Raw genomic sequence first — 23,991 nt, 5'->3', positions numbered from 1 at the left:
AGAGTTTATGAATCAGTAGGCCTGGGGTGGGGCCTAAGGATTTGCCTTTCTAAGGAGTTCCTGGGTAATGCTGCTAGTCTAGGGACCACACCCTGAGAACCACTGATACTATCTAGAGGAATTCTTTGAGGGTGATCACCGAAGTTGAGGTCAAGTTACCAAGACCTGGTGAAACAGCACCGTTGACAGGGATTTGCCAAGCTCCCATACGTGCTCTGTCCCTGCCATCTTAGCTTGCAGACGCTTGATAGTGACCTAAGCCCACAGCACTCCTGTAGTCCCTGAACACCACACTCTCTTGGATCATCCACTTTCCCAGAGTTGTCCTTTGCTAGCAAATGCCACAGCAACAGTACTTTTCCACTGGAGCCTGTTTCTTGTTAATTTGGGCCTTCCCACAAGAGCCTACTTGATTCTTCCAGTCTTAGAATTCACCTCAATTTCTTCTTTCCTTTCATTTTTATTCTTTATGCCAAATAAAAACTCAATTTGGATGATAGAACAATAATAAGGCCCACATGACTTGGGTAAAAAAATGTATCAGGAGGAAATCAAATACTTGACTCCTCTTCTCTCACCTCACATGAAAAGTAGGAGAAAATCCCATGGGTTATTAGTGGTAATATTTCAAAACAAATTACACTGATTGTAAATAAAAGAGAGATTTAGCACACTGTATCTATACCTAGGTATGTAGTAGGAACTGGTGACAGATGGTACCTGTTTTGGGTCTCAGATTGTGACATATTTTAATGAACATTAAATTCTTACTCACTGCCTGAGTCAGCAGGGGAATTTTACCTCAAATTCTAGACCAGCTGTCAGGTTTTGTTAATTGGCTTAAACTATCAAACAGTAAGACTTATACAAAACATATTTTCACTTTGTTCACAAGTAAGGTGACATAATTTGAATTTTAATCATATTGGAAAATTATTGAGACTTCGCTAAGAGAGCATTTTCATGGCCGTGGAGCTAGCAATGTCTTTTACATATAAAAATGTCAACATAGAGGCACATGATTATTCAAAACAAAAATTTTCAACTGCAGTTATTTTTCTGTCAAAGAATAAAATGTGATGAGTTCTGAAACAGCTTAAAAGTCTTGGACCTGAGTCTGGATACCTTGGTGTTCATTTTAACTCTGCTAGTAATCTTTTATTACTTTATCCATGCCATGTGTTTTCTTCTGGGCCTCAATTTCCTCTTCTGAAATAAACTTGTCTGTCTCCTTGTTTCCATGCCCGGTGCTACTTACTTCAGTTCTAATTGGCCTCCTTCCTATGAAAAGTCTTAACACCAAAGAGTGCTCTGGAAATGCAAATATGATTGTTATTCAGCTCCCAATGGCTCCCCATTAGTTTCAGAACAAAATTACAAATGTATCACTGATATTTTTGCACTGTTTGATACATAGATTACTTTTCTAAAATCTGTCTTCAGTAGTGATACCACTCAAAAAACACATGCTCTGAGGATTGATTTCTATCAATGAGAAGCTAGTTTGTAGTAATACATATGTGAATCTATTTTAGATTAAAAGCTTATAGAAAATTAGTCACTATGGAGCCAAAAATGTATGATACAAAAAATATTTGGTAATATGGTACAAATTTAACTGAGGAAATTTATTTAAGCTTAGTTCAAATATATTATTTAATTATTATGATGTATAATACATATTAATACAGAAATAGATTAATTTAGATAAAGTTATTAAACATTATTTACAATAGACCTTTGTTTTATATCACAGTTAACATCACATTAGCATTTAGCAGAATTGATCAAAAATAGAAAAGAAATCCTAACTATGCAATACTTTACTTGAAAAATCAAGCTCTTAATAAATATTAGATTGGCCTCTTCCATAATGGAAAATAATAAAATTCACAGTTGAAGAGAAGCTTTGTAGATTTTTTTTTTTAATTCCATACAGTTCAACTCAAACTGAAACGTCTCGATGAACCCCGATGTTCCCTTATTGCCAAAGTTCCTTAATACCTCATAACATATGGGTGCTATAATCACCACCCCAACTGGGGAGAGTGCGCTCACCAAGCACCCAGTCACCTGAGCTGCTCGGAACTGGGAAGGGCACAAAACTCAGGCCCGACGAAGTCCGTGCCTTTGTGGAGTACCCGAGAACCTGAATCTGAGCGGCATACACCTGGGAAGTGCACACAACCCAGGGACTGCTTTAGACAGTTCCCCTGCAGAGCAACCTGGAGTCTGAGTAGTGTAGACTGGGAAAGCACACACGACGTGAGCAGGGGCAAACCCAGTGTGGCCCAGACACTGCAAGCATGCCCCACACATACCAGTGATGTTTTGCAGTGCTCCTCCCTCCCCACAATACGACTGAACAAGTGAGCCTAAATACATGACCACCTTCGCTCCCTTGTGTCAGGGAGGAAGTTAGATACAGAAGAGACTTGCAAACAGAGGAAGCCAAAATAAAGAAGAGGGAACCGCTTCGGAAGTGACAGGTACAACAGATTAAAATGCTGTAGTTAGCATTGTACACTGGAAGGGACCTATAGACCTTGAGAAGAAGTATAAGCTGGAACAAGGAACTATCTGAACCTGAACTGACCCCACACTGCCCTCAACAGCTTCAGAGAAATTCCAAAATATATTTTACTATTATCATTTTTTTTATTTTTAAGTTCTTTATTACTCCTTCAATTTTCATTTTTAAAACCTACTATTACCTTGCAAAAGAAAGAGCCTATTTTTAAAGCAAATTTCATATTTTTTTAAAAACTTTTGCGATTTGGTTTTGTGTTTTTAATATTGTATTTTTGAAAGTCTAACCTCTACTCTAGATTTTTAATCTTTGCTTTTTAGTATTTGTTATCAATTTTGTACCTTTAAGAGTCAAATCTTCAGTACCCAATTTTACTTAGGAGTGTGATTACTGGCTTGATTGCACTCTCCCCTTTTGACTCTCCTTTTTCTCCCCCAGGTCACCTCTATCTCTTCCCTCCGCCTTCTCTTCTCTACTTAACTCTGAATCTCTTTGGGTGTTCCAGGCTGTGGAGAACACTTAGGGAACTGGTCACTGGCTAGATTGGTCTCTCTCCTTTTGACTCCCCCTCCTCTCCTCCTGGTCACCTCTATCTCCTTCCTTGCTCTTCTCTTCTTTATGGAACTCTGTGAAACTCTCTGAGTGTTCCAGACTGTGGAACCCAAATAGAAAATTGATTACTGGCTAGATTGCTCTAGCCCCTTTTGATTCCCCCTCTTCTCCTCCTGGTCACCTCTATCTCCCTCCTCCCTCTTCTCTTCTCCATGTAACTCTGTGAACCTCTCTGGGTGTCTCTCACTGTGGAGAATCTTTTCACCATTAACCTAGATATTTTATCATCAGTGCTGTATGGATGGAGAAGTCTTGAGGCTACTGTAAGAATAAGACTGAAAGCCAGAGGTGGGAGGCTTAAATCCAAAACTTGAGAATGCCAGAAAACTCCTGACTCCAGGCAATATTAATCAACAAGAGCTCATCCAAAAGCCTCCATACCTATACTGAAACCAAGCTCCACCAAAGAGCCAACAAGTTTCAGAGCAAGACATACCAAGCTAATTCTCCAACAATGCAGGAACATAACCCTGAGCATAAAAATATAGGTGGCCAAAAGTCACACCAAACCCACAGACACCTCAAAACTCACTCCTGGACACTTCATTGCACTCCAGAGAGAAGAGATCCAGCTCCACCCACCAGAACACCGACACAACATTCCCTAACCAGGAAACCTTGACAAGCCACTCATCCAACCCCACCCACAGGGAGGAACCTCCACAATAAAGAGGAACCACAAACTTCCAGCATAAAGAAAGGCCACCCTAAACACAGCAACCTAAACAAGATGAAAAGGCAGAGAAATATTCAGCAGGTAAAGGAACATGATAAAAGCCCACCAAATTTAAAAAAAAAAAAAGGAGGAGATAGGGAGTCTACCTGAAAAAGAACTCAGAATAATGATAGTAAAAATGATCCAAAATCTTGAAAGCAAAATGGAGTTACAGATAAATAGACTGGAGGCAAGGATTGAGAAGATGCAAGAAAAGTATAACAAGGACCTAGAAGAAATAAAAAAGAGTCAATCAATAATGAATAATGCAATAACTTAGATCAAAAGCACTCTGGAGAGAACCAACAGTAGAACAATTGAGGCAGAAGATAGGATAAGTGAGGTAGAAGATAAAATGGTGGAAATAAATGAAGCAGAGAGGAAAAAAGAAAAAAGAATTAAAAGAAATGAGGACAACCTCAGAATCAGCTTCAACATTCGAATCATAGGAGTCCCAGAAGAAGAAGACAAAAAGAAAGGCCATGAGAAAATACTTGAGGAGATAACAGCTGAAAACGTCCCTAAAATGGGGAAGGAAATAGCCACCCAAGTCCAAGAAACCCAGAGAGTCCCAAACAGGATAAACCCAAGGTGAAACACCCCAAGACACATATTAATCAAAATAACAAATATCAAACACAAAGAAAAAATATTAAAAGCAGCAAGGGAAAAACAACAAATAACTCACAAGAGGATTCTCATAAGGATAACAGCTGATCTTTCAATAGAAACTCTTCAAACCAGGAGGGAATGGCAGGACATACTTAAAGTGATGAAAGAGAAAAACCTACAACCCAGATTATTGTACCCAGCAAGGATCTCATTCAAATATGAAGGAGAAATCAAAAGCTTTACAGACAAGCAAAACCTCAGAGAATTCAGAACCACCAAACCAGCTCTTCAACAAATGCTAAAGGATCTTCTCTAGACAGGAAACACAGAAAAGGTGTATAAACTCGAACCCAAAACAACAAAGAAAAAGGCAATGGGCTCATACTTATCAATAATTACCTTAAAGACTGGCTGAATGGAAACAAAAACAAGACCACTATATATGCTGTCTACAAGGACCCACCTCAAACATAGGGACACATACAGACTGAAAGTGAAGGGCTGGAGAAAGATATTTCACGCAAATGGAGACCAAAAGAAAGCAGGAATAGCAATATTCACATCAGATAAAATAGACTTTGAAATAAAGGCCATGAAAAGAGACAAAGGACACTACATAATGATTAAAGGAAGAAGATGTAACAATTATAACACCCAAAAGAGGAGCACCACAATATGTAAGGCAAATCCTAACAAGTATGAAAGAGAAAATTAACAGTAACACAATAATAGTGGGAGACTTTAATACCCGACTCACACTTATGGATAGATCAATGAAACAGAAAATTAGCAAGTAAACACAAACTTTAAATGATACAATGGACCAGTTAGATCTAATTGATATCTATAGGACATTTCACCATAAAACACTGAATTTCACATTTTTCTCAACTGCACACAGACCCTTCTCCAGGATAGATAACATCCCGGGCCATAAATCTAGCCTTGGTAAGTTAAAAAAAATTGAAATCATCTCAAGCAGCTTTTCTGATCACAATGTGGTAAGATCAGATGTCAACTACAGGGAAAAAAAAACTATTAAAAATACAAACATATGGAGGCTAAACAACACACTTCTGAATAACCAACAAACCACAAAAGAAATAAAAATATGCATAGAAATGAATGAAAATGAAAACACAACAACCCAAAACCTATGGGATTCAGTAAAAGCAGTGCTAAGGGGAAGGTTCATAGCAATACAAGCCTACCTCAAGAAACAGGAGAAAAATCAAATAAATAACCTAACTCTACACCTAAAGCAACTAGAAAAAGAAAAATGAAGCACCCCAGGGTTAGTAGAAGGAAAGAAATCATAAAAATTAGGGCAGAAATAAATGCAAAAGAAACCAAGGAGACCATAGCCAAAATCAACAAAGCTAAAAGCTGGTTCTTTGAGAAGATAAATAAAATTGACAAACCATTAGCCAGACTTATCAAAAAACAAAGGGAGAAGAATCAAATCTACAAAATTAGAAATGAAAATGGAGAAATCACAACAGACAACACAGAAATACAAAGGATCATAAGAGATGACGATCAGCAACTATATGCCAATAAAATGGACAACTTGGAAGAAATGGACAAATTCTTAGAAAAGTATAACTTTCCAAAACCGAATCAGGAAGAAATAGAAAATCTTAACAGACCCACCACAAGCAAGGAAATCGAAAGTGAAATCAGAAATTTTCCAACAAACAAAAGCCCAGGACCAGATGGCTTCACAGCTGAATTCTACCAAAAATTTAGAGAAGAGCTAACACCTATTCTACTCAAATTCTTCCAGAAAAGTGCAGAGGAAGGTAAACTGCCAAACTCATTCTACAAGGCCATCATCACCCTAATACCAAAACCAGACAAAGATGCCACAAAAAAAGTAAATACAGGCCAATATCATTGATGAGCATAGATGCAAAAATCCTTAACAAAATTCTAGCAAACAGAACTGAACAACATATTAAAAAGATCATACATCATGACCAAGTGGGCTTTATCCCAGGGATGCAAGGATTCTTCAATATCCACAAATCAATGTGATACACCACATTAACAAATTAAAAGATAAAAACCATATGATTATCTCAATAGATGCAGAGAAAGCCTTTGACAAAATTCAACATCCATTTATGATAAAAACCCTCCACAAAGCAGGAATAGAAGGAACATACCTCAACATAATAAAAGCCATATATGACAAACCCACAGCAAACATTATCCTCAATGGTGAAAAATTGAAAGCATTTCCCCTAAAGACAAGGGTGCCCACTCACATCACTACTATTCAACATAGTTTTGGACATCTTAGCCACAGCAATCAGAGAAGAAAAAGAAATAAAGTGAATCCAGATTGAAAAAGAAGAAATAAAACTATCACTGTTTGCAGATGACATGATCCTCTACATAGAAAACCCTAAAGACTCCATCAGACAATTACTAGAGCCGATCAATGAATATAGTAAAGTTGCAGGATATAAAATTAACACACAGAAATCCCTTGCATTCCTATACATTAACAATGAGAAAACAGAAAGAGAAATTAAGGAAACAATTCCATTCACCATCGCAACAAAAAGAATCAAATACTTAGGAATAAATTTACCTAAAGAAACAAAAGACCTATATGTAGAAAACTATAAAACACTGATGAAAGAAATCAAAGAGGACACAAATAGATAGATAAATATAACATGTTCATGGATTGGAAGACTCAATATAGTGAAAATGAGTATACTACCCAAAGCAATCTATAGATTCAATACAATCCCTATCAAGCTACCAATGGTATTTTTCAGAGAACTAGAATAAATAATTTCACAATTTGTATGGAAATACAAAAAACCTCAAGTAGCCAAAGCAATCTTGAGAAAGAAGAATGGAACCGGAAAAATCAATCTGCCTGACTTCAGACTATACTGCAAAGCTACAGTCATCAAGACAGTATGGTATTGGCACAAAGACAGAAATATAGATCAATGGAACAGAATAGAAAGCCCAGAGATAAATCCACGCACCTATGGACACCTTATCTTTGACAAAGGAGGCAAGAATAGACAATGGAGTAAAGATAATCTCTTTAACAAGTGGTGCTGGGAAAACTGGTCAGCCACTTGTAAAAGAATGAAACTAGAACACTTTCTGACACCACACACAAAAATAAGCTCAAAATGGATTAAAGATCTAAATATAAGACCAGAAATTATAAAACTCCTAGAGGAAAACATAGGCAAAACACTCTGACATAAATTATAGCAGGATCCTCTATGACCCACCTCCCAGAGTAATGGAAATAAAAGCAAAAATAAACAAATGGGACCTAATTAAACTTAAAAGCTTTTGCACAACGAAGGCAACTATAAGCAAGGTGAAAAGACAACCTTCAGTATGGAAGAAAATAATAGCAAATGAAGCAACTGACAAAGAATTAATCTCAAAAATAGACAAGCAACTCCTGCAGCTCAATTCCAGAAAAATAAGTGACCCAATCAAAAAATAGACCAAAGAACTAAACAGACATTTATTCAAAGAAGACATACAGATGGCTAACAAACACATGAAAAGATGCTCAACATCACTCATCACCAGAGAAATGCAAATCAACACCACAATGAGGTACCATCTCATGCTGGTCAGAATGGCTGCTATCAAAAAGTCTACAAACAATAAATGCAGGAGAGGGTGTGGAGAAAAAGAGACCCTCTTACACTGTTGGTGGGAATGCAAACTAGTACAGCCACTATGGGGAACAGTGTGGAGATGCCTTAAAAAACTGGAAATAGAACTGCCATATGACCCAGAAATCCCACTGCTAGGCATATACACCAAGGAAACCAGAATTGAAAGAGACACATGTACCCCAATGTTCATCGCAGCACTGTTTACAATAGCCTGGACATGGAAGCAACCTAGATGTTCATAGGCAGACGAATGGATATAAAACCTGTGGTACATATATACAATGGAATATTACTCAGCTATTAAAATGAATGCATTTGATCAGTTTTAATGAGGTGGATGAAACTGGAGCCTATTATACAGAGCAAAGTAAGTCAAAAAGAAAAACACCAATATGGTATATTAAATCATATATATGGAATTTAAAAAGATGGTAATGATGACCCTATATGCGAGACAGCGAGAGACACAGATGTAAAGAACAGACTTTTGGGCTCTGTGGGAGAAGGCGAGGGTGGGATGACTTGAGAGAATAGTATTGTAACATGTATATTACCGTCTGTGAAACAGATCACCAGTCCAGGTTCAATTCATGAGACAGGGTGCTCAGGGCTGGTGCACCAGGATGACCCTGAGGGATGGGATGGGAGGGAGGTGGGACGGAGTTTCAGGATGGGGAACACATGACACCCATGGCTGATTCATGTGACTGTATGGCAAAAAAACCACCACAATATTGTAAAGTAATTAGCCTCCAAATAAAATTAAAAAAACAAACAAAACATGTGGGTGCTATAATCAATGTCATTTTGTTTACTTTAATGTTTTTCTTATTTTTCAAAACATGATATAAGCCCCTTCTATGTGAGGATAATCATTTCTTGTGCTACTCTTGTATTTCTCAGAGAATCTAATTAAGTTTATTTTAGACTTATTAGATTTATGAAACTTAAGTTTACTGTAGAACTATACCGTTTATAATTTTACAGAACATTCACAGGTACTTTTCAGTGCTACTTTTAAAATTTTTACTGTAATCTTATTTCAGGTATGTTATCCTTTTTCAAAGAGTACAATTCTGTTTCAAAAAAACAAACTTGAAACTTTACCTACATTATTATAAAATTAATATTTATGTCCCTCCAAAATTCATATTTTGAAGGCCTAACCTTCCAATGTTATCACATTAGGAGGTGGAGCTTTGGGGAGGTAATGATGCTTAGATGAGGTCATGAGAGTAGGGCCCCCCCCCCAGGATTCTGCTTGTGTGCTAAGTCACTTTAGTTGTGTCTGACTCTGTGACGCTATAGACTATAGTCCACCAGACTTCTATGTCCATGGGATTCTCCAGGCAAGAATGCCAGAGTGGGTTGCCAGGCTCTCTTCCATGGGATCTTCCCAACCTAGGTATCGATCCTGAGCCTCTTATGTCTCCTGCAATTAGTGCCCTCATACAAAAAAGAAGGGATACCAGAGCTTCCTCTGTCTCACCAGGAAGAGGGCCCTCACCAAGAACCGAATCTTCTAGCACCTTGATATTGTGCTTCCCAGTTTCTAGAACTGTAAGAAATAAATATCTACTGTTAAAGTCACCAGTATGTGGCATTTTATTACAACAGCACAAGTAGACTAGGACAGGAATTGGGAGCAAGAACTGGTGTCTCTTGTAACAAATACCTAAAAATGCAGAAACAGCCTTGGACTGGGCCATCTGTAGAGGCTGAAAGAGTTTTGAGGTATATGCTCGAAAAAGTCAAGATTGCCATGAAGATAACTTCAAAGGGCAACTCTGGTGAGGACTCAGGGAGAAAAAAGGAGAGCTGGAAAGAAAGTTTCCATCTTTTTAGAGAACACATAAATAATCATGAACAGAATGTTGGTATAAATATGGACGATTAAGGCCATTCTGTTGGGGTGTCAGACAAAGTAAGGAACATATTGGCCAAGGGAGAGAAGACAATCCTTGTTATAAAGTGGCAAAGAACTTGACTGAATTGTGTTGATGTTCTAGTATTTTGTAGAAGGTAGAACTTGCGCATGATCAAACGGGATATTTAGCTAAGAAATCTGATGTCTTTGGGAGATATTTAAGCAAAGTGTGAAAGGAAAGGCATGATTTCATCTGAATGCTTAAGGCAGAAAAGCAAGAAGAGAAAAATCAATTGAAGAAGGAACTGCTTAACAAAAAGGAACCGGAACTTAAGGATTTGGAAGACTCTCAGTTTATCCACATATGAAAAAAAAAAAAAATGAGAAAGGCTGTTTAGACGTGAACACTAGGGTGTGGTTGATCTACTATTTAATGAGGATATTAGTGTGGATGTGAAACAGAAACCTAATCAGCTCTCTGATCAGAAGTCAGGGATACAGATGTATACAATATGGACACATGAATATGAAGCTATGGATACTGTAATATACCAGCAGAAACTGCCAGCTGGGACTAATGGAAATGAAAACTAGAAGGATTGAAGGCAGGCTGTGAACATGTGCATTCTTCCCATCAAGAAAAGAGAATGATGTGGGTGATACAAAGACATCAGGGCTGCCACCCCTACTGTAGGCCCAAATGACAGAGCCAGTTCCTCCTGAGTTTCAAAGGGTGGGGCCACCTCTCAGGTTTTGGGGGACAGGCATGCAGGATGCCCCCACCCAGTGCCTCAGAAGCAGCCACGACAGGGAGTCCTATGAGTGGGGCTGCAGCAGAGAGCCATGTGGGCAGGCAGTGCACTGTGAAGCTGAAGAGGCAAGGCCACCTTGTGGAATTCTGGGGGTGATGGTGCCACTCTGGTGGCCCTGGAGTGCAAAGCATCAGTCCAAAGAGGAATATTCTTGAGCATTAGGAACTTACAGAATTGTTTTTCCTATGTTTTAGACTTACTTGTGGCCTGTCACCCCTTCCTCCTTTGCTATTTCCCCTTTTCAAATGGGAATACCTACCTGTAGCTGTCACACCACTGTATTTTGGAAGCATATAACTAGTCTGGTTTCACAGATTCATAGTTGGAGAGTTTGGCCTCAGACCTTGAGTCTTATTTGATTTAGATGATGAGACTTTGAACTTTACAATATATGCTGAAGAGTTGACATTGGGACTATGTAAGTTATTTTGGGTCTGTTCAGTTGGAATGAATATATTTTGCATGTGGGAAAGACACACAGTTTGAGAGTCCAGTGCTGTAATGATATGGGCTAAATGATTGTGTCCCCACAAAATATATATATCGAAATTCTACAACCCCTGATATCATGGTATTAGGACATTGGGCCTTCAGGAGGCAATTAGGTTTAGATGAGTTTATGACAGTGAAGCCCCCATGATGGGATTCATGACCTTGTAAGAAGAGGCAGAGACACTAGAGTTTCTCTTTCCACTATGTGAGGAGAGCAATACTATTTGTTGCTGTTCGGTTGTGTCTGACTCTTTGCAATCCCATGGACTGCAGCATGCCAGGCTTCCCTGTCCTTCACTATCTCCCGGAGTTTGCTCAAACTCATGGCCACTGAGTCGATGATGCCATCCGACCATGGCATCCTCTGTTGCCCCCTTCTCCTCCTGCCTTCAATCTTTCCCACAATCACCTTTCCCTATTTTAATTAAGACAAGTAACAATATAATTAAAGAGACTGATCTAAGAAAGAACAATGAATATTATGTTTAAGATTTAAACATTAGAAAGACCAAATAAGGATGTTAGTAGAAACTACTGTTTTTGTTTAACAATATCAATAGCTAAAGAATACATACAGCCAGTTTTTGAAGACTTGATAACATTTCACTTTGATCCTTAAAGCCAGTTGTGGGAATCTTGTTCACTGCATCTTCTTTTTCTGAAAGCCATGTACTAAAAAGGCACTGAAAGAAATCAAATAATTTCAAAAGATAAAGAATAATTATTAAAGTACATCATAGTTTTTTATGTACCTATTTAACATCTCTCCACATCTTTTACTGATACATTATCCCCCATGTGACTCACCTGCTCTTCAGTAAAACGTTGCCATTTTAGAAGAACATCCTGTAAAAGAACCCAGCGATCTTCAGTCCACCTACAGATGTTTGCCCACCGATCTCCCAGCACCTGGAGAAGAGAAAACCCACCACAACATCAGCAAATGCTTACCTGTTAACTGAATTTTATTAAAAATGGCATGAATGATTTGTAAAAGTATCTAACTTTGAGTCTCTTATATATACTAGGAGTTGTAAAAAGCATCTGTTAGCTTCTGCTTATAATTATATAAGCACATGCCTTTCATTTGTAATTAGATTACTTCACTCTTGCACCTTATATGGAAAAGTAGAGACACTTACAAGAAGTCTAAGGCAGATATCACACCACTATTTGAAATGTCTACACAGAAAATATAAACAGGAAAAATATAAATGCAGAATGAAATAGGATATGTCACTGATAATATGGAAAATGTGTATCTTTCTTAGGTCTGAAAATATATGTCAAAAGAAAAAAAGTCTGGCTAAAAAATAGGATGTCAAAAGACTCTCATCTCAAGCAATCTTATATAATTAGAATTGCTTAATATTTTGATTGTAGAAGAATATTAGTGTTGACTTAACATCATATCAACATGTGAATTTTTAAAGTTAACTGGATTATTATTATGAATATTTAAAGTCACTATTTCTCTAAACTGTTCTATTGAGAAAACTCAGTAGAGTAATAGTTTTCTGAGTAAGAGTTGTGCTGTTCAGTTCAGTTGCTCAGTCGTGTCTGACCCTTTGAGACCCCATGAATCGCAGCACGCCAGGCCTCCCTGTCCATCACCAACTCCAGGAGCTTACTCAAACTCATGTCCATCGAGTCAGAGATGCCATCCAACCATCTCATCCTCTATCGTCCCTTTCTCCTCCTGCCTCCAATCCCTCTCAGAATCAGGGTCTTTTCCAATCAGTCAACACTTCACATGAGGTGGCCAAAGTATTGGAGTTTCAGCTTTAGCATCAGTCCTTCCAATGAACACCCAGGGCTGATCTCCTTTAGGATGGACTGGTTGGATCTCCCTGAAGTCCGAGGGACTCTCAAGAGTCTTCTTCAACACCACAGTTCAAAAGCATCAATTCTTCGGCGCTGAGCTTTCTTCACAGTCCAACTCTCACATCCATACATGACCACTGGAAAAATCATAGCCTTGACCAGATGGACCTTTGTTGGCAAAGTAATGTCTCTGCTTTTCAATATGCTATCTAGGTTGGTCATAACTTTCCTTCCGAGGAGTAAGCATCTTTTAATTTCATGGCTGCAATCACCATCTGCAGTGATTTTGGAGCCCAAAAAAATAAAGTCTGACACTGTTTCCAATGTTTTCCCATCTATTTCCCAAGAAGTGATGGGACCAGATGCCATAATCTTACTTTTCTGAATGTTGAGCTTTAAGCTGACTTTTTCACTATCCTTTTTCACTTTCATCAAGAGGCTTTCTAGTTCCTCTTCACTTTCTGCCATAAGGGTGGTGTCATCTGCATATCTGAGGTTACTGATATTTCTCCCGGCAATCTTGATTTCAGCTTGTGCTTCTTCCAGCCCTGAGTTTCTCATGATGTTCTCTGCATATAAGTTAAATAAGCAGGGTGACAATATACAGCCTTGACGTACTCCTTTCCCTATTTGGAACCAGTCTGTAGTTCCATGTCCACTTCTAACTATTGCTTTCTGACCTGCATACAGGTTTCTCAAGAGGCAGGTCAGGTGGTCTGGTATTCCCATCTCTTTCAGAATTATCCACAGTTTATTGTGATCCACACAATCAAAGGCTTTGGCATAGTCAATAAAGCAGAAATAGATGTTTTTCTGGAACTCTCTTGCTTTTTCGATGATCCAGTGGATGTTGGCAATTTGATCTCTGGTTCCTCTGCCTTTTCTAAAACCATCTTGAACATCTGGAAGTTTATGGTTCATGTACTGCTGAAGCCTGGCTTGGAGAATTTTGAGCATTGCTTTACTAGCGTGTGAGATGAGTGCAATTGTGCCATAGTTTGAGCATTCTTTGGTACTGCCTTTCTTTGGGATTGGAATGAAAATTGACCTTTTCCAGTCCTGTGTCCACTGCTGAGTTTTTCAAATCTGCTGGCATATTGAGTGCAACACTTTCACAGCATCATCTTTCAGGATTTGAAATAGCTCAACTGGAACTCCATCACCTCCCCTAGCTTTGTTCGCAGTGATGCTTTCTAAGGCCCCCTTGACTTCACATTCCAGGATGTCTGGCTCTAGGTGAGTGATCACACCATCGTGATTATCTGGGTCGTGAAGATCTCTTTTGTACAGTTCTTCTGTGCATTCTTGCCACCTCTTCTTAATATCTTCTGCTTCTGTTAGGTTCATACCATTTCTGTCCTTTATTGAGCCCATCTTTGCATGAAATGTTCCTTTGGTATCTCTAATTTTCTTGAAGAGATCTCTAGTCTTTCCCATTCTGTTGTTTTCCTCTATTTCTTTGCATTGATCACTGAGGAAGGCTTTCTTACCTCTCCTTGCTATTCTTTGGAACTCTGCATTCAAATGGGAATATCTTTCCTTTTCTCCTTTGCTTGTCGCTTCTCTTCTTTTCACAGCTATTTGTAAGGCCTCCTCAGACAGCCATTTTGCCTTTTTGCATTTCTTTTCCATGGGGATGGTCTTGATCCGTCTCCTGTCCAATGTCACAGACCTCCGTCCATAGTCCATCAGGCACTCTGTCTATCAGATCTAGTCCCTTAAATTGATTTCTCACTTCCACTGTATAGTCATAAGGGATTTGATTTAGGTCATACCTGAATGGTCTAGTGGTTTTCCCTACTTTCTTCAATTTAAGTCTGAATTTGACAATAAGGATTTCATGATCTGAGCCACAGTCAGATCCCAGTCTTGTTTTGCTGACCGTATAGAGCTTCTCCATCTTGGGCTGCAAAGAATATAATCAATCTGATTTCGGTGTTGACCATCTGATGACATCCACGTGTAGAGTCTTCTCTTGTGTTGTTGGAAGAGGGTGTTTCCTATGACCGTCCTGTCTTTAGTCTGTCACTAATACTAGTGGCTCAGTCATAAAGCATCTACCTGCCAATGCATGAGATGCAGATTCAATCCCTGGATTGGGAAGATACCCTGGAGAAGGAAATGGCAACCCACTCCAGTGTTCTTGCCTGGGAACTCCCATGGTCCAGGAGCTTGTTGGGCTACAATCAATGGGATCACAAAGGAGTTGGACACAACTTAGTGACTAAACAACAATAACAATATCTATATGCACATGCTATTTTAGTATGTAATATAAACTAAGCACTAATATTTTTTAGGTGAAAAAGTGTGTTGTTATGATTTCTGTATAAAGGTACTATTTTAAGAAACATATCATTTATTCCAACACTATTAGGATGAACTTCAGAGTCTAAAATTTCAACTTTTTTTGACTTCCTTATAAATAATAAAATTATTTACCCATAGACATTAGACATCTAGAGCTAGAAGTATCTCAAAATATGGACATGTCTTATTTTGTATAGAATTATAACTAGAAAAAAATGTTTGTTACTCATATTTTTTAGAAATATATTCATTATCTCTGATAAGCCTGATAATAATTTCTACCTTACTTGATATTACACATTTGGATGGATCCAACTAGAAAACTTTGACATATGATTCAAATAATATATATGTAATTAGCATCATGGCAAAACCCATCTATTCCTAAATAATTCAGAGACCTACTCTTTTTTTTTATTGTATTTAATCTACCACCTTTTAGAAAAGGAAGTCTCAAACATAGGGGTAAGGAGCAAGCAATAAATTTATTACTACAATATTAAGATGATCATGAATTCAGATGCAGCTCAGTCACAGGTGAGTTTTCAGTTTTTCTTCAGAAATGTCAATAAAAATGTTATTACTTTCAAGCATAACATAAGTGATTTTGCATTTTTTATAGTTTCATTCTCTACTCGACCACTTTTGAATTACATTAGTTTATGACAGAAGCCATAACACTGAAACAGTGATGCAAGATACCCAGGAAATGTGCTAACCTAACTCAATGCATTCAATGTTAGCTATTTAATTATTACAATTAAAATTTGGGATTTTTTTTCAAAAACATATTAGAAGTTATTTTAGTAAACTTCCTGGTTACATTGTAAGGACACATCAGATAAAATGGCATGTAGCATACCTGGTAATGGATTAGTTGTGGGAAAAAACAGCTTCAAACGGAGAAACTCTTGCCTGTTAGCCATAAACTACACCATCTGCCTGATTTTATGATGCAGATATAAAAGGTCAAATTGTGGCACATTTATTACAGGGCTCCAACCCCAGTGGAGATGGGTGTCAAGGGCTAAGAGAGACACTCAAACTGTAGCACCACCTTCATAAATGAAAGAAAATGAACTAAGATGTCTAAATAGATATACCATCTTCTCTCCAGTGCTACAAGACACACAAAGCTAGAGTCTAGCAAAGTAGTAGCTTAGGTTTGCAATCACATAGATAGAGCTTTTATAATTCATTGATTTTAGTAGGACATTGTATAAAACAAACTCACATAAAGACCTCTATACTAGATTGCTTAAGATTCAATTTACAGAAATTGCAAAATATACTGTGATACACTTTATACTATAGATTTTTTCATTATTAAAAAACAATAGTAAATATTTTAGTCATACAGTCAACCTAGTCAAAACAACCTAGTTAAAACAACTATTTTAAGAATATTATTTCTATCAACAGATGAACAGATAATGAAATTTTGCCATTTGCAACAAAATAGATGGGCTTGGAAGACATTATGTTAAATGAAATAAGCCAGACAGAAAAAGACAAATACTGTATGATTATCACTTATATGTGGACTCTTAAAAAAAGAAAAAGAATCAACTGGTAAATATAATGAAAAAGAAGCAAATTCACAGATACAGAGAATAAACTAGTGGTTATCAGTAGGGAGAGGGGAAGGGCAATATAGGGGTAGCAACAAACTATTAGGTCTAAAATAAGCTAAAAGGATATATTGTACAACACAGGGAAAATAATCAGTATTTTACAGTAACTATAAATGGAGTATAATCTTTAAAAATTGTGAATCACTGTTATACATCTATAACATACAATATTATATATCAACTATACTTCAGTTATAAAAGGATAAAAAGATAATCATTAAAAGTTTCTTTTGTAGTCAAATAATCATAATAGATAACTTTTATAATTCCACAGAGCAGGTTAAATATTCAGCCAATATTTAATTTATAGTTAAGTATAAGCTCTGATTCATTCATTCACCAATCATTAATTTATTTAAATAGCAAATATTTTTGAACATACACTATGTGCCAAAAATGAACAGAATAAATGGACTGAACTGCGTCTGCCTAAAATTCATATGTTAAATCCCTATTGACCTCTACCCCAGAATGTGACTGTATTAGAAGACAGGATCTTGACAGGCAGGGCCTTTAAATGGGACTTTTAAGTTAAAATGAGTATGTTAGAGTGGACTCTAATTCAGTCCGACTAGCGTCCTTATAAAAAGAGGAAATAAAATAGTGTCTTTGGCTGTATGGGCACAGAGGAGAGGCCATTGGGTGGACATAGCAAGAAGGCCGCTGTCTGCAAGGCAAGGAGAGAGGCCTCAGAAGGAACCAAACCTGCCAATACCTTGGACTTCTAGACTCCAGATCTGTGAGAAAACACATTTCTGTTGTTTAGGAAATCCAATCTCTGGCATTTTGTCAAGGCATATCTAACAAACTACATAGGACAGATTTAAGAGAGGCTGATTCCACAGCACTGCAAAATGTCTCACAAAATTAAAATTGTTACAAGTAAAGATGCATGTATTAGAGTGGGGCCATTTTAGAGAACATATTTCAGTTACTAGTGTAAAATGAATTTAAATTGTTCAAATAGAGCAGAATTTTAATAATAATGCATTGGGACAACTACTCAAATACAAAGATGCTATCATTTTGTGATTTTATGTGTTACATGGGGAGTATAAAATTATCTAGAGTCAAAACACTTGGATTCAAGTCTTAAGTCAATAAACTGCTTGGACTACCAATGTGTGTTGTTGTTTAGTTGCTAAGTCACATCAGACTCTATTGCGATCCTATGGACCATAGCCCACCTGACTCCTATGTCCATGGGATTTCTCAGGCAAGAATAGTGGAGTGGGTTGCTCTTTCCTTCTCCGGGGGATCTTCCTGGCCCGGGGATCAAACACATGTTTTCTGCATTGGCAGGCAGATTCTTTTCCACTGCTGCTGCTACTAAGTCGCTTCAGTCATGTCCGACTCTTCGCAACCCCATGGACTGCAGCCTACCAGGCTCCTCTGCCCATGGATTTTCCAGGCAAGAGTACTGGAGTGGGCTGCCATTGTCTTCTCTGTCTTTACCACTGACTCTCTTTCAAATTATGGAAACATTTAAAATACATAATTTCTTGTAATACTAGGAGCAATTCTTTATCTTCCCCTGCTCAATGCAATCAAGTGACTTTTTCAACAAATTTATGGCTAAATAATATTCTCTCAAATAAAATAATCATACCAACAACTTAAAGAACTGCTTCAAGTATTAAACAAGATCATGCATTGAAAAACAGTTTTAATTTGAACTGAGTTATATAAGTATTGGTGGTTATTTATATTTTGCTTGATTGTAGTGTTTATATGAAGCCTTCTAAGAACCACCAAGGGTGGACTATTTTACTCATTCTAAAAAAGTACTTATTACATCTTTACAAGTAGATGTTTAGAACTGCAGTATATTATTTTTTTTTTAATTTCCAACACAAAAGAGCATACACATCCTTCAGTAACACATTCTGCTGCTTAACTCTTACTCTCAGAACAATCTCAGTGAACTGAATCCAAGTCACTTCTGTTACAAACCAGGCACAGTGTTTTATACTGATCTCAGTGAAATTAGATAAGTGAATTAGAAATCATGGTACATGTGTGCTCACAGGTTCAGTTCAGTTCAGTCACTCAGTTGTGTCCGACTCTTTGTGACTCCATGGACTGCAGCACATCAGGCTTCCCTGTCCAACACCAACTCCAGGAGCTTACTCAAACACATGCCCATCGAGTCGGTGATGCCATCCAACCATCTTATCGATGAGATGTTGTCCCGTTCTCTTCCTGCCTTCAATCTTTCCCAGCATCAGGGTCTTTTTCAATGAGTCAGTTCTTTGCATCAGGTGGCCAAAATATTGGAGCTTCAGCATCAGTCCTTCCAATGAATACTCAGGACTGATTTCGTTTAGGATGGATTGGTTGGATCTCCTTGCAGTCCAAGGGACTCTCAAGAGTCTTCTCCAACACCACAGTTCAAAAGCATCAATTCTTCGGCTCTCAGTTTCTTTATAGTCCAACTCTCACATCCATACATGACTACTGGAAAAACCATAGCTTTGACTAGATGGACCTTTGTTGGCAAAGTAATGTCTCTGCTTTTTAATATTCTGTCTAGGTTGGTCATAGTATGTCATCCAAGGAGCAAGCGTCTTTTAATTTTATGGCTGCAGTCACCATCTGCTGTGATTTTGGAGCCAAAAAAAAATGAAGTCTGTCACTGTTTCCACTGTTTCCCCATCTACTTGCCATGAAGTGATGGGACTGGATGCCATGATCTTAGGAATGTTGAGTTTTAAGCCAACTTTTTCACACTTCTCTTTCACTTTCATCAAGAGGCTCTTTAGTTCTTCTTTGCTTTCTGCTATAAGGATGGTGTCATCTGCATATCTGAGGTTATTGATGTTTCTCCCACAGGTAGATTTTTGCAATGCCATACTCACAGATATAGGAAAATGTACATAGTGCTTGAATTTATGGATTTATCTGTTTATTGCTTAGAAATGCTAGCCCTAATTTGAATTACAAAAGATGGAGCTAAGCAATTGTTGGATTATCAGTCAGCTTTTATAAGCACTCAGAGATGCTGGTTCCTATCACTGCCTGAATGGGTGCAACTTCATTGTTAGACAAGTGCAAGAGATTGGATCAAATGGAATTGACAGGAAGCTATTTTTTTTTAGATCACTATATTAGGGTTAGAAATCTCCTCTCTTAAGAAAAAAAATCAGTCTTTCTCTGAGTTGTCATTTAAGTATACGAATCCCCTGAGCTTTTAGGAATAATGCATATTTTTGTAAGCTAGGTAAACATTAGGCACATAAATGAAAAATGAATTATAATGTCTCACAAAGTGATAAGAAGAAATTAATTTGTATTTATGTCCTCATTTTGTCTCAGCAGTAACAGCAGCAAAAGGTCAGCTCACTTACTCTAACACATTTTTGTGGGCTAAATCACAGCTCCATTATCATCTAGGCTCAGATCCACAATGGGGAGGATTTTTCCCTCCCATTTAATTCACATCTCATATTGTTATACATGCCAAGGACATTTCTCATCTGAATTCCTTTGTTTGGTTGAGTTGGCTTTTCAAAGCAAAAGTGAAAAATGGCTATCAAAAGAACATTTGGATAAAAGCAAGTATAGGAAATTTGACAAGCCTGGGAGGTAAAACTTAAGTACCTTGACCCTTGAATTTATTGAAGACAGTGTAAGAAAGTGAAAGCTAAACTGTGCCTAGCAAGATTGGCATTAAGAGATAAAGTGTCCCCAAGAGTATGTCCACTAAGGAAGGAACAATTATGTGCCATGTACCACACAATGCAGCAGCAACTGAGATTTATAAGAGAGGGAGGCAGCAAGCAACCTATCTCTTTTATCCCAGTCTCAAACCCTGGGAATATACTCCTGCTAAATGAATTTTACATGTAATGAGCCTTCTGAAAAATTATTTATATATTTCTTGAATTTTGTTTCTTACTTTGTAAACACCTATACAGTTAAAAACAATTAGCAACGCCATCTTACATCTTACTGATGGTGAAATGGAAATAATATCAAATGACTTATGGAAAGAACAATAGCACCCATTATGAGGTTAGAAATGGTCAGAGTATTACTGACTACTGTTTAGCCATGTCTATGTTTCTCTTCTCAATTTTACATTTTTTTTTAAAACAAACTGTTAACTGAAGCATATATTATAAAATGGCATGTCGTAAAGCTTCACTGTCTTAACATACAGTTCAGGGTGAAAAAACATCTTTTGAGGTATTAGGAAACACTTATTGGAGGTTTCTCTGAAAATATCATTCTTATTTCTGTTTAAAGGATCCTGTAATAACTCCTAGCCAAATTCAAGGAACTCCTGTCACTTTTAATGGTGCAGTTTATAGATGAGGAAACTGACACTCAGACAGGTTAAGTAACTTATCTAAGGGCAGAGCGGTCACAGGATTGAGTATATGGGATTTGACCTTTGGTTCATCTGGCTGCAAGCCCATGCTCTTTCATGATGCCACTCACTTGATTGATCACTCAACATAAAAAATAAACACTTTGTGATCTGAGCTACATAACACAGTGGGACGTACAAGGATACCAGGACTAGGCTGAATCTTTTTTGAGTCTTTTCATATTTAATTTTAGCAGGAGTTTGATGAGATTTAACTAAACATTTTATCTAACCTACCTGACAAGGATTTGGAGCCTGCTGTTACAATTTGATTTAAAAAAACATTTTTGATATTTTAACTCCATATCTGTTTAACGTTTTTTAAAAATCAAAAATGCTGACACTTCTAGATCAAGAACATGTGTTCTTTGCAAGGACTTATTCTGAAAAGGTAAATATGACTGTCTGATTCATTGATGAAATTCTGCCTTGGTGATCATGCTAAAGGCGTAGGGAGATTTTTTAACTTAAAGAAGCATGTTCTTCTGTGTTATGGCAATCAATTCCATATTTTATTTATTTTTCTGAGTTTCTAAAGTGCTAATGAATAAATCTGGGAAGGCCCTGTTGTTGCTGCTGCTACTATTGTTTGCAGGCTATTATTTAATGTTCTGTGGCAGCTTAATAAACTCCGCACTCTCCAGCTCCCACCAGTCTATTCAATTGGGACACCAGAAAATAAAGAACAGGAGTCCTAAGGAGCATTCCAGCACAACAGTGTTCCCTCCAGCATACATCACATTTCCAGGCATTCCTTGGTAGCTTGAGGTTTTACTGTTCTTTATTGGTTTTTGCCTCCAAGTCTCTGACCGTTCTGAAGGCTGCCCTCCCCCCACATTTACGCTTGTGCTTAATGTCTGGTGTAGAAATACATGCATTTCACATAGTATATGAATGTCTCAAAGCTGAATACCACCACTGTAATTATCAATATATGGTTTTTCTCCCAAGCAGTGTCTTAAAGCCCCTTTATTCTCTTTCTTCTTCATTAAATATTAATATCTGTCTACCAGTTATTTAAAGTAACAACAAGGCTATTTGTGGTGAATTTTTTTAAAGACCCACAGGAGTAAGAGTTACATGAAATTCCCTATATCCTCTACATCAAATTCTAAGTCTTTACTACTTAAAATGGGCATTAGGCATTTAGCAGAATCTCTGACTCTAACTAACTTGCTATATGTCACTAGGTCAAAAGTACAGACAACCTGAATTCTTATCCCACTTCAATTGCTGTCCCCCTTGGTCATATCCATTAGCAAACTCTTAATCTCACCATGGTTTAGCTGTCCTTCTAGTGAAATAGATATAATAGTATCTGCCTCCTACTCTCCTAGCCAGGTCAATACTGGGGTGAGGTCAACAAATATGAAACTGCTCCGAAGACTATGATGAATTATAGAGATGCTTGTCAACAGTAAGGACTTAGAACTTAGCTGATGGAAAAAAAATCAGCTTTTGTTTCCAGTTGTGATAAATCTACAGCACAATAGACTTTTTAATAGAGAATACACTGAAACATTTCAGCATGATGTTAACTTCACTAGGTTTCTGTATTTTACCTACAGTCTAATAAAGCTTAGTTTCGTACAAGAGTTAAAAATCTCTGCTTTTGCATTTTTAAACCAGGAGCATTTTTCATTATGTGCCTTATTTACAGATAAGTGACTAGAAATTCCTCTATGTTCCATTCTAACTCTTGCCATGGAATTTATTCTACCTATAAGAAATCACACATTCCAAGAGGTACATAAAATAAAATATATAAATAATCTAGGTGTAAGGGAATGAGGAGGGATGGGGACTGCAGCTCATGGTAAAGTGGACTGCTGCTGCTGCTGCTAAGTCGCTTCAGTCGTGTCCGACTCTATGCGACCCCATAGACGGCAGCCTACCAGGCTCCCCCGTCCCTGGGATTCTCCAGGCAAGAACACTGGAGTGGATCCCCATTTCTTACTCCAATGCATGAAAGTGAAAAGTGAAAGTGAAGTCGCTCAGTCGTGTCCGACTCGTAGTGACCCGATGGACTGCAGCCTACCAGGCTCCTCCGTCCATGGGATTTTCCAGGCAAGAGTACTGGAGTGGGGTGCCATTGCTTTCTCTGGGTACAGTGGGCAGATCTATTCAATTCTTACTGAGGTTAATATGCAGGAAGACAGACCCAGGATCATCAAATCACTTGTTTTCTCCAGAAAGGCTAGAAATTCATAGCTTCATATCACATTTCCTAAATTTCAACGATAAATATGTTATTAAATTCCATGTGGACTGAAAATGAATATATTTGTAATTTTAGATGCAATAGACAAATTCCTAGAAAGACAAAGCTTACTTGAACTGACAAAAAAGGGAGAATCTGGAAAATGGAGGTAAACTATTTTTAAAAACATAAATCAAAAATAGAAAGTCTTAAGTCCATTAAATATACTGACTTCTCATTTAAAACTTCCCCCATAAAGAAGGTTCCAGGCATAAATGTTAAGTTCCCAAGCCTCCATAGACAGGTACTTAACCCTAGTGAACATATCACAAGAAAG

The 23,991-nt window shown here is 37.6% G+C and overlaps 1 protein-coding gene across 9 annotated transcripts in view; it reads right to left on the bottom strand.

Moving 5' to 3' along the window:
• DMD (dystrophin) overlaps positions 1 to 23,991 on the bottom strand; it is a 2,532,480-nt gene that overhangs the window by 1,458,674 nt on the left and 1,049,815 nt on the right. For all 9 annotated transcript variants that reach the window (XM_043457704.1, XM_043457699.1, XM_043457698.1 and 6 more), the window contains 2 exons: positions 12,122 to 12,223; positions 11,890 to 11,997 (listed from right to left, as the gene is read on the bottom strand). In XM_043457704.1, the coding sequence (XP_043313639.1) occupies positions 11,890 to 11,997; positions 12,122 to 12,223 (210 nt within the window). The remainder of the gene's footprint in view (positions 1 to 11,889; positions 11,998 to 12,121; positions 12,224 to 23,991) is intronic.

Source organism: Cervus canadensis, chromosome X (assembly GCF_019320065.1).
Source record: "Cervus canadensis isolate Bull #8, Minnesota chromosome X, ASM1932006v1, whole genome shotgun sequence".
NCBI classification, from domain to species: domain Eukaryota; kingdom Metazoa; phylum Chordata; class Mammalia; order Artiodactyla; family Cervidae; genus Cervus; species Cervus canadensis.
This window is presented reverse-complemented; position numbering and strand designations above follow the sequence as displayed.